General features: G+C 35.8%; 1 protein-coding gene across 3 annotated transcripts; it reads left to right on the forward strand.

Moving 5' to 3' along the window:
• Positions 1–4,226: 4,226 nt before the first annotated feature.
• On the forward strand, positions 4,227–10,368 carry LOC107817401 (uncharacterized). 3 transcript variants are annotated; one of them, XR_012702197.1, is made up of 7 exons: positions 4,227–4,664; positions 5,032–5,195; positions 6,328–6,539; positions 7,203–7,457; positions 7,600–8,766; positions 9,308–9,480; positions 9,879–10,368. XR_012702197.1 is itself a non-coding variant. In XM_075237077.1 (7 exons), exons 1-7 carry the CDS (start codon positions 4,309–4,311, stop codon positions 9,988–9,990), a joined length of 1,359 nt encoding a protein of 452 aa, XP_075093178.1. In that variant the 5' UTR covers positions 4,228–4,308; the 3' UTR covers positions 9,991–10,368. The 3 variants fall into 3 exon arrangements, 2 of the variants coding, with proteins under 2 accessions (XP_075093179.1, XP_075093178.1); XM_075237077.1 differs by having other exon boundaries at positions 4,228–4,664; positions 7,600–7,686; XM_075237078.1 differs by lacking the exon at positions 7,600–8,766.
• The last annotated feature ends 1,816 nt before the right edge of the window (positions 10,369–12,184 follow it).

Genomic DNA, 12,184 nt, shown 5'->3' on the forward strand with positions numbered 1-12,184 from the left:
CAGCTCAAAGTCATCCAATGTCAAACCTTTGTTGTCAATGCCTTCAGGAACAACTTCAGGAACAACTTTTTTATCAATGCCTTCAGGAACAACTTCAGTCACAGTCACACCGTGAATTGGCGACTGTGGAACTTCACCTTCTGTAGATAAGTGTAGATCTATGTAGTTATGAACAATATTATGGAGTTATAGAGAATATAGAGAATATATTACCTGCTTGTTGTGCCTCAGCTACTTCATCAATTATTGGTTCTTCCTCAATATTTCCTTGTAGATGTTCTGCTGAAACTTCAGCTTGAATGAATAATTGGAAATGAGAATTGTAGATATATGTAGGAATATGTAGTTAAGGTGTAAATTATTAAAATTTTGCATAAAAACCCTATTGTAATGAAGGAATGGTTCTGTACCTGCTTTATATGCCTCAGCTGCTTCTTGGAAGTCAGGATATAAGTCAACATGTGGTTGAAAATGTTCTGGAGAAATTGTAGCTGCAACACATAGTAAAAAAATGATTAGTATAATTAAATAATGCTGTCTTGAAATTTGTAGATATGTATGTAGGAATTTTGTAGATACCTGTATTGCTTGTGCTTCCATGCAGTTGATCACCAACATTGAACTGGAATTGCTGGTTGTTCTCTCCTTGATGTTGGTAATTATTTTTTGTTGAACTACCAACAAACTACAATTTTGGGGAATATTTGAGACTACTTTATTCATATGTCTTAATTAGTCTTAGTACAAAATTATATGTAAATTCTTACCTTTGACTCGTCCAAATCAAACCTCTTGTTTATCACATTCATAACACTCTTCAAAGATTGATCTATGAACTCTCGAAGGCTTGAGCGTTCCTCAAAAACAGCCTTCCTAAAAGCATCTAACTTTCCATCAACCTAAAAATTAAATATATAATTAGTTGGTAATCTTATTCTAACTGCTACAGTTACACTACAATTCAACAAACTATAATTGTTATAGATTTATACCACAAATTAACTACAATGTATAACATACTATAATTGTTATGTAATGAAGTCAAAATGTAGCAAATTATGTCAATATATTGTAGTTATTCATAATACCTGCACAATCCCCTTTTCCAACTTCCTGAGCTTGTTACTGACAGATTCAATGTCCTCTTGATAATCTGTATATTTGGGTTCAAATGATGGAGAAGCAGCAGTTGGAACATGTGATGGTTGAGCACCATGTTCATCTTCATATTGAATCTTGTCTGGTAGATTAAGCACTCCAAGCTCTTCTCCAGATTCAATCATGTTTGTGAACTGAATGATGAAAATAACAGTTAATTCAAGTGACAAAAAAATGTAGATTCAATGTAGTTATTATGAATGTAATTGTAGCATCATACAAAAGTGGAAAAAAATACCTTGATCCACTCAGGCTTGATCATCTTCTCTTCAATTGCAGTTAACCAAATCTGCCCCTTTGTAGCTGACCATCTTAAAATGCGAGGTATAGATTCAGAACATCTCGTAGCAAGCTCGGTGCTGACGGACGAGCAACACTCATATAGCCACACTTGCAAGGCTAATGAGCATCCCCATATCAGATAAGAATGTACATGGGGATTAAGGACGATGTCAGACAGATTCAATAACCTGCTTGAAGGATTTGATACCCCATGGGTATGACTCAAAATTACCAGACTCTATTAGAAAGAACATAAACTTGTCTATGAAAGTCACATGGTCTTTATCAGAAGGACAAACAAAAAATTCCAACATATAAAGAATGCACAACTTCACCGCATCCACATCATTTGCCCATGCTTTATTAGTCACTACATTTTTCAAATGCCATTTCTCAACCCTTTCTTTGTTCGGAAAATATGTATTCATTAAAGGGCTAACATAGGTGGAAGTGTAACCATAGTCTGAAAACTTATTCACACAATTAAGACCAGTTATCAACCCAAATTCTCTCAAGGAAAAATTCAATTTTTCACCCTTAAATAGTACTGAAAAATATGAGTCAGTAGACTTTGTCAATTCATACTTCATCAAAAGATGAAGTGATTGGTTTTGCATACAGATTGTGGGGAGACCTAATAAGTAACCAAAACAAGTTTTTTTGAAAATCCTTAAAGCATTCGGAGAGAGTAAAGCTTGTATCTGGCTAGGTATGCTAGGATCACACAAACTGTGGAATCTAAGCACACCATAATCAACATTTTGTTGTGCAAAGTAAGGGCCATTCTGTAAAAAATATAAAATTAATGAACATTAGTAGTTTGCATAAAAAGGAAGCAGTAATCTACATATAACTACATGACAAATACAAAATATAACTAGAAGAAGAACAGCCTACCCACACCTATAACTACAAAACAATAACAGAAGAACAATGCACGTGCAAACATTATCTACAGGATGTAACATTTACTTCAAGTATTTCACATAAATGTAGATTAACTGTAGTTAGAATGAAGTTAAATATATGAGCTATACAAGCTACAAAAAAAAAATCATATCTACAATTTAACCATCAGACTACACATCAACTACAAACTAACTACATTTATACATTTTCTAAGAGTCACAGTTCCAATTAACCTACAAAATTGAGACAAAGAATCTACAAAATTAGGACAACACCATATTTTACCAAAATACACTTGAACAATCAAAGAAGAACAATGTACGTGTAAACATTATCTACAGAATGTAACAGTTACTTCAAGTATCTCACATAAATGTAGATTAACTGTAGTTAGAATGAAGTTAAATATATGAGCTATACATGCTACAATAAAAAATATCATATCTACAATTTAACCATCAGACTACACATCAACTACAAACTAACTGCATTTATACACTGTCTAAGAGTCACAGTTCCAATTAACCTACAAAATTGAGACAAAGAATCTACAAAATTAGGACAACACCACATTTTACCAAAATACACTTGAACAATCAAAGAAGAACAATGCACGTGTAAACATTATCTACAGAATGTAACAATTACTTCAAGTAACTCACAAAATGTAGATTAATTGTATTTAGAATGAAGTTAAATGTAGCAGCAATATAGGTTGCAATGAAAAATACCATCTCTACAATTTAACGATCAGACTGCAAATCAACTACAAACTAACTACAGTTATAGACTGTCTAATAATTACAGTTCCATTAAACCTACAAAATTGCGACAAATAATCTACAAAATTAGGACAATACCACATTTGGCCAAAAAACACTTGAACACTAAATTAACACTTGAACAACAGATTTTTACAATCAAAATCAAACTACAAAACAGTGAGGAAAAATAAATAGTGTTTACCTTTATTGAAATTTTTTGGTGAACCAATTTTGGTACTTTTTTTGAGGGTTTCTTCTTTTTTGGTTTTGATAAAGAAGGAGAGACCTTAGGTTTTTTCACAGATGGAACTTTGGGGGAATCATCTATAAAATCGTCATCTACACTCAACTCTTTCCCCTTGCGTTTGAGTTGTTTCTCGACTAGTTTATCAACTCCACCAGCATCAACATCGTGCAAATGCTTGCTTCTCATTTCCGCACGAATTTATCTAGGAGATGAAATACCAATAGTTTGTTCACTTGCATGCGTCGATTGTGGGTTTTTGGGTGGTGATTTTGGTGTTAAAACACCCAAATCAAAGGTTGGAATATCAACTAATATAGCTTTTGATGATTTTTTTTGGGAGTGTTAGTTTTTTTCATGATTTAGGAGTTGAAGACAAAGATGAAAGTGAATTCAAATCGTGGGGGATACAACTGAAGGTAATTAAGTGGAGAAGAAAGTGATGGTAATTGTGGGTGAGAAGAGATTGTACGAGAATGGGGGAAAAACTGAAGGTAAATCGTGGGATCGTGGGGGTGGGGGGGGAATTAACTGAAGGTAAATCGTAGGGGGTGTGGGGGGTGGGAGGAGAGAGAGGCGGGTAAACGAAATAACGTGAAAATACGGTCCTAAAATCACGCCTACAATAAATGAAGGAATAATTATACCCTTAATTTGAATTATGGTATATAAATGGTAATTTGGTATGCTTAAATGTAATTAACACAATCCTTAAACAATGAAGGTAATAAGGTTTGATATATGGTATAGATAGGTAAAAATCCCTTTATCAGCCTATGAGGCCCAGCTCCTAAATGGACCTTAAAATTGGGCTTACCCACACTTTCCTGGCACATGACCAAAATACCCTCATAAAATTTTCAAATTTCCAAAACCCATCAAATGCAACAGCAACACTGAACACAGGAAGCTTTCGTCCCCTAAACCCTCAAGCTCCAAAACCCTGAAGAAATGCTCCGATCAATTCTCCGAACAGCCGCTACGGCGGCGAAATCCCACCCCACCACCTCCGACATCCTCATACCCGCTGCAATCGCAGCACCTTCCAAACTCTCTTCTTTTAGAACCTTCGCAAAAGGCCCACACCCGAACAAACCCAATTTTAGACCCGACATGAAACCCGACAATGCCGCTACCGGAGCCAAAGGCGCTGAATCGCTCAATAAGGATCTTCGTGCACGCGCTCTCAAAGAAGACGAGAAGGATGAATCCCTTAATATCGGTCCAAATGGTCGTCCCTTATTCACTTCCGCAGCTTCTATTTCACAACTCACCAAAAAAGACACGTGTACTTACCTGAAATTCAGGTACATTTAGCTCAAATTGTATACTTTTGATATGTGTTTATACTAAATTGCTTCCAATTATAACAAGGATTTAAGTTATATACACTGCAATTGTTTTTACACTGTAAATGAATTTTAACATGTGATAGCAGGTTAGGTACCATTTAATCATATTACCAATTAAGGCTTATGAAGAGATTTACATGTAATTATCTAATAAGTAACCTGATTGTGTTAATATTTTTCACACAGTCGGTGCACAAAACTTAAACTCTTGTAACAAAGGTATAGTAGGTGCAGTGGTACTTGGTACACGTGGAATAAAGCTTTGGATTCACTTTGTTAGTAAGTTGGTTTGTGTTTGTACTAATGAAAATGATTGTTTTAGGCGGGAGGAACTGGAAAGTGTTTTGCCAGAAGGATTATCAAATGGGATGTTGAAGGAATTTGGTGACTCAATGAGAGATGCATTGCTAATACGGCAGAGTTTTCTGGATCTTCGAGATAATTTTAGAAGTATTGTTGATCCTACAATGCAGTCTAATGCTAAAGGTGCCTCATTTATCTTTTTGGTGTAACATATGTTCAAGGGTTTATTATCTGTGTTACTTGAATTATGATTGCGGAGAGTTGTATTTGTAAGGACTGATGCGTAGTTTGGTTTAATAAAGTAAGCACACTTGCTTTTGTAGAGTTCTTAGTTTGCTTTAAATATTTAGTTTTGAATTTGGATCAAAAGAGACCAGAATGGTTATACGTGATTTATATAGCTGAACCCAACTAGTTTCAGATCGAAGCATAGTTGATTGATTGATGCAAATTTAGGGTTCATGAGTTTGTTAATTTACTGTCACCGTTGCAAAAAATTTGTTGATTTACTTTCAGTACTAAGTGTTTAGTGGAAGCTTTGATTGAATGAGTATGGCTGAACTGATTGAAGACGGTAAATTGGAGATATCACCATCAATTTGTAAGGGTACCTTCGGTAATATAAACTCCTTAAGAAATCAGAATCAGATGGTTGCACAAATTGGTTTTATGTGATGGAAATATTCACTTTAAAGTCTTTCTTAACAGTTTCCTTTAGTGTGAAGATTTTTTGATGACTTGATCTACCAAGAACCTAGCTTTCCACATTGCTTTTCATATTTTTCAAATTAAATGCTTTTCATTTTTCTTAATGTAGGAGCAAAATTCAATGTCCTCAAATTTGAAAAACAAGTACACGAGTAGGAATTTACATCACAGTTATCACTCATTCTTCTTCTCTTCCTCAATATCTGCACTAATCTACGACTAAAGCTGCCATTATGTCCCTTCTTTTGCTGCCTGAAGTGCTTACTGAAGCATCAAAACGTATTTGATTTCTGTCATTTCAGAGCTAAATCTGAGTCTCTGTCATGGAACTCATAGATCATGTTGCAGAATAAAACTGCCCTTATGGTTACTAGATTTCATGATTTCCCTAATAAACTGTACATATTAGCTTCAGTTGCTTTTCTTACTTCTCTATTCCCTGGACATAGTTTCTTCCCCTCTGGAAATCCTCCCTAAAGTTGTCAAAAGACTATGCAGCGACCTGGTGAGAGGAGCGTTGTGTTGCTGACACCCTTCAACTTGTTTATGTATCTGAACAGTGAGTCACCATTAGGAGAAATAATTCACGAAGTTCCTCAACTTGCAGGTCACAAAGCTCGAAAGCAAGTTGTACTAGATGGGCCTGTAAGTTGTGGAAAGAGCATTGCCCTTGCAATGCTTGTTCATTGGGCGCGTGATGAAGGTTGGCTAGTTCTTTACGTTCCAAAAGGCCGAGAATGGACTCATGGAGGCTTTTTCTATAAAAATCCTAAAACAGGATTATGGGATACTCCTGTGCAAGCAGCAAATATTCTCCAGGTAAGAATACTGTACTTTTTCTAATATATGAGACTTATGATTAGATGAATTCCATGTGGTAATTAATATTATCATACCTTGTGGATAGTTAAGTAACTAAAAATGAACCCAAGTTTTTTACGCTCATTGTTTGAAATTTTAGATCACAAAATGCAGAAACAGTTTTACTTGAGTCCATGAGGAAGTGGAAAAGATCTGCTAGTAGGCTATATTTGGAAATTGTTTAACTTGGCACTGCGATGTATATACAGTTGATCTTTATATGCTCTTTATATGCTGCTTTAGAAAAGGAAAGTCATTCTTCAATATCATGTAGCAAATATGGATCACGCCGTCACAATATCTGCATGTTTTCCCGTGACTTTACTATTGCGCTATCTCCTCGATCAAGTGCTTGAGTTGGTTGTGCTAATAATAACTTCCCTATTTGTCCTATTCCATAAACATGAAGGTTGTGAAAAATTAAAGTATAACACATGTGCAGGTCTAGCGCAACTTTCATATTCAATAAAGATACATTTGATAACCAACTCCCTATATTTTCCATATATTATCTTGAACTTGTCGTTTCTGGAGAGAGTAATTTCCTCTATTGACTGAATTCATTTACAAGTCAAAGAATCAAACTTTGGGATACTTAATTCCTCTCTCTTCTCAATTCAGGATTTTTTGAAGTATAATAAGGATCACCTCCAAAAGTTGCCCTGCAAGATTTTTGAACCTATTCCATTGGGAGAGGGAGCTGGTGTTGGATGGATGAAGGGTGCTGATGTGGTACAAATACCAGAAGATTATACTCTGCTTGACCTGGTTCAGGTCGGACTTAGTTCCACGCACGCCGCTGTTGGGGTGGTAGTTCGTTTAAGGGAAGAATTATCACTTGTGAAGGACGTGCCTGTTCTTATTGCAGTTGATCAAGTGAGAAAAAAATTCTCTTCACTGTGATTGTGTCTCTTGTTTCTGCCCTTTGAATCATTCCCGGGATAGGGCTAATTTCATTTTTTTAATTGATATTGATCACACCTTCCTTTTTCCTGATTTGTCTTTTGTTAATCGATAGTACAACAGTTGGTTCACGTTCAGCGAGTATGAGGAGCCAGTAACTGTTCGGTCTTGCCGACCTATTCATGCTAAGGAACTTGCAACTGTAAGATGTGCTTGAAGTGTTCTTGAATGTTGCTTCATTAATCATTTACACAGTTCTCCTGCCTTCATTTTCTTCGCGATCTTTATGATTTTTGAGCAATGAGACTCTGTGTTTAATATAAAGATGTTAGGCTGCTTAATTGGATCTAGGATGTCCTTGGTTCAAGTTTATATCGTGTAGGCATCCTCTTTCTGATTCCACGTTTTTGGATCATTTTGGTTTGGAAAACTGAGAATATAAAAACTGAATGTTAAGAAAAGTTTGGCGGAATATCTGGGAAATTGTGTTCAATAATATGCACGCTCTATGGAATTATATTGATCTAGAGCAATCCTGTTCTTGTGTCTGGAGCATCCATGGAAGCTTTAATGAAAATCCTAGTGTTGTAACTTATCTTTTGCATAATTTGGGCTGGTTTATAAAGATCATCTGTCACATATAGTGATGTGAAATGACATCTAAAAGTATTTATCTATGCTGCCTACCTGAGTATTAACTAGACATACTTTTCAACTGATTCACATGCATACAATGTTGATAAATCTGTCGTAAGAAATTATTGCATAGAATTTGAGGGCTTGAGAAACTCTCTTTCTTTCTCAAGCATGTTTAATGCTGCTGATATCAATAAAACTTGAGTTCACAATCTTGAAGACTAGCACTGCTTCGATAACTTTACTTAGACCGTGAAGCGGTAAAAGCTAGTGAAGTACTGTAACCATGAAATCAGCACTTACTCGAGATGGAAAGCAAATCTTTTTGTGACATATTGCCTGTAGTGCCATCCTTGTAGTTGAAACATATGGAAAATGAGGGTTTTTAGTGTGATTATATGCTCTTTCTATTCTGAATTATTAGGATATGCTTTTAGTGTAGACAATGTTTTGAAAGGAAATGGATGGCTGAGCAAAGGCAAAAAGATGATGTTTGGAAGTCCCCATTTTGCCTCATGTTATTGATTCGGAAGGGGTGAAGCAAGGATCTCTCCGAATTCATGAGAGGTCTGTTTCGCTGACAGCAGCTCTGAACCTCTTGTACATTTGATGCAAGGGGCTACACCACAATGAATAGATTGCCAAGGTCTGTTTTTTGGAGCTTGGTGCCTTTGTTGGCCTGACAATACCTTCAATTTTTTGGTGGCACACTCGCACCATCTTGTAGCTATTAAGTTACACTGATTCACCAAAAATAAGAACCAGCAAATGAAATTATTCAATGTTCTGGATTTTATCAGTGTTTTAGAGGTTCTTAGCCTTTCTCAGCTCAATATGCCTTCAAATCTTTCGTGCACTGATAATTTATGTTGATTTTTTAAAAAAAAACAAAACTGTAAGAGCAAGAATTGGAAGCAAATTCTGTCTTAATTCTGTTGCGCCATAAATTCTGACATGTACTCTTATGGATTGCCTCATTCCAATAATTTCAATACACTTTACTACTAATAACTTCTTGGTTTAACTGCAAGAGATTTAATTGTTGATAAACAACTAAGGATGCATCTGGTTTTTGTTTGTCATGGCTGTGAAAAATCTTAATGAATTATTACATTTTCTTAAAATTCTCTTCTTACTGTAGCTTACTTGTTTAAGTGTGGTTACTGATATAGTCCCATCATATGCAGGTGAATGCATTTAGATCTATGATTCACGACAATATGATGGTGGGTGCTTTCTCACATTCAACTGCTGTAGGGAAGCTGCGTAAAGACTTACCAGGTGTTCCTGCAGATGCTCGCATCAACTTCCCACGATATAGTGTGGATGAAGCTGCGGTCGTTTGTCATTACTACCTTAGGTATGCTCGTAGCTTGTAAAACATAAGAAAGAGTGAATACTGAGGATACTCGATCAAAAAGAATAAAAGAGTGAATACTGAGGATCCTGTTCTCACCATTCACTCACGTAAATACCGAAGAAAAGACAACTTAACAAAAAAGAGGGAAAAGAAAAAGGAGAACACTTGAATTATTAACAAGGAGAAAAGGAGTGAACAACTGAATTAGGCTAACTTAAAGTTATTTTCTATTGATTACCGTGGTCAGAGTTGAAAGAGGTATAAACAATCCGAAGTCAATATGCAGATGACCCATTATTAGAATTTTGATTATAACTAAAATGAGCCATTGAATCTTATGTGGCCATAGAAGATCACTGTTTAGTACTAACTTGTGTGAAATTTTCTGATTGTGGCAGACAAAGACTCATCCAACGTGAGGCATTTACAGAAGAAAACTGGAAGAAAATCTATTATCTGTCACATGGAAATGGCGCAGAAATGAGATGGCTGGTTCCTTTCATGCGATGAGCAGTGTAAACTCACCTCCGAGAGATAACATTGAGATTTTAACAGGGAAATTATTGAATCTGTTAATGCTCTGCGATTCTGGTCATTCTCAGCAAATAATAATCTGGCTGCTCTATTGACCAAATCTCTGGAGAAAACAGTGAGGTTTTACTTCTGGAAAGTTGCTCTGTATTCTAGGCTAGTTATATAGCCTGTGTTTGTATGCTTTCATATCCAGAACATTGTCACCGATTCATATATAAATCTTCACACTAGCTATTCTTCTTTCGTTTTATTTTACGACTTGTTTCCCTCATCGGGTGTTTGTATTCAATAATGTTGTAACTGCACCACATATTTTACCTTCTGAAGTTCAGGTTTTATCCTTTAAACTTGCATTATAGCGAAGTCCCTTCGAACCGCAAAGATGACATTTCTTTACTCAAGGTTTCCGCGATACTATATTTTCTTATCCGAACAAATTTTTTGCTTATCTTTTGAATTTTTATGTAAGAAAAAATATAAAATCGCACTCCCAACATTGGAATTTAATGAAATTGTTTGCATTGAAATGAAAAAAAGGAGTTAGAGCACATCAAATTACCCATAAATTTTAATTCTTTGTTACACAACCATCCACCTTGCTGTGATATTGATAAGCAGTGCTCCTCCTGGTCTTGGATTAACAGCACACAGTTAAGAGAGCATACAATGACAACCAAGAATAACAGGTATTGATGTAAAGCATAAATACCAATAAAAAGAAATTTTAATTCACTGTAACGGTTGGACTACAAACGCTTGTTGTGATGTACTTCCTCAAAATATTAATTGAACAAATAACATTTCACTCCTTTTAAGACTTGGTTTCAGTTGACAAAATCGGTGCAGCGGCTGGGTATGACAAGGTGTGTGTGAGGACGAGGCGAATTCGCATCTCCGGCGGCGGCAGCTCTGCTTTGCTTGGAACATCTTTTCCCTTCTCCAATTACACTAAATGTCCGTTAAAACCCAAATCTTTTCTAAAGCTGTTTCCTTCAACAACAAAACCTATCTTCACCACTCTCCATTATCGTTCAATTACGTCGGCTCAACATTCTTCTCCCTCTCATGTTCATCCAACACCTCAAACTGAACTTCCTATATCTTCTGGTAACTACCCTTTACAGAAACAAACATGCATTCACTTATTCTTGTCTCTGTTTGTTTGTTTGTTTTATGTATTCACTTTGTTCTGTGTCTTTTTCCATAGGGGAGGTGATGACCCAAATGGGTATCCTATGAAGGACTCAAAAGTGGTTTTGAAAGGAATGAGGTATGCTGAACTTGAGGTATGCGTATATCAGTTGTTGGTGTTGTATCTTAGTTAGGCTTGTATAAATTTGAGTAAAGTTGCAATCCTGGTAGTTATTTAATCTTTTTTTTTTTTGGCAATCCGCTAGGGCTATTTTTTTATTAACAAGAGAAAAGAAAAATACAACAATTAGGAAGAGTACAAATAAGGGGACAATAGCACCGGTATTGTTACCCATATGCCTTGGCTATATAATCACTCCTCTGCGCCTCATATTGCCTTATGATGGCAGCCTCATGTAGAGGATTCATGGGGTAGCTGCCGACAAAGTCTCACGAGGGCATATAATCTCATAGCCTTGCGGATATTTTCCAAAGGCATAGGACCAAGACAACACAAACCGGGCTAAACCTTACCTTACTATTCCTATTGAGGCTTTAAGTAAGTTCACCTACTAGCATGCATGTAAAAAATAAGAGTTGGAAATTACCAAATATTCAATGATCATCACAGAGTTTATAACATACTCTATGATGATATTACAAATGAGAATACTAATATAATGGTAGAATAAAATGATGAAGGAATTAAAATGTTGTCCCTTCTTGTCTGAACTTGTAATTTCTTCAATTTGTAACTCTTTTTCATTACAATCCCAATTCTTCAAGATGTATTCAAAATTCATGATTTCTTTTTTGAACGATTGGACTTTGTAGATGTAGTTGGGGCGGCCTTCTTTTGTTTGACAACTCTCATTGAGAGTCGCCTAACATTTAAAAAATCACTAACCTTGTCGTCCCAACTATTTTTCCTTGTATGAGATTTCCTATTTTTTCCGTTATGCATAGGTGACAAATCACCTTTTCTTGCTGCCTCTGCCCTGCATTGATTTAGAATATCATCTTCTTCACCTTCTTCATA

The sequence above is a fragment of the Nicotiana tabacum genome, chromosome 18, assembly GCF_000715075.1.
Source record: "Nicotiana tabacum cultivar K326 chromosome 18, ASM71507v2, whole genome shotgun sequence".
NCBI classification, from domain to species: Eukaryota; Viridiplantae; Streptophyta; class Magnoliopsida; order Solanales; family Solanaceae; genus Nicotiana; species Nicotiana tabacum.

Coding starts and splice junctions, on each gene's coding strand:
- LOC107817401 (XM_075237077.1), top strand. CDS start 4,309: ATGCTCCGATCAATTCTCCGAACAGCCGCTACGGCGGCGAAATCCCAC. Junction 7,458..7,599: donor TTCTTATTGCAGTTGATCAA/GTGAGAAAAAAA, acceptor GTTAATCGATAG/TACAACAGTTGGTTCACGTT. Junction 9,481..9,878: donor GTTTGTCATTACTACCTTAG/GTATGCTCGTAG, acceptor TGATTGTGGCAG/ACAAAGACTCATCCAACGTG.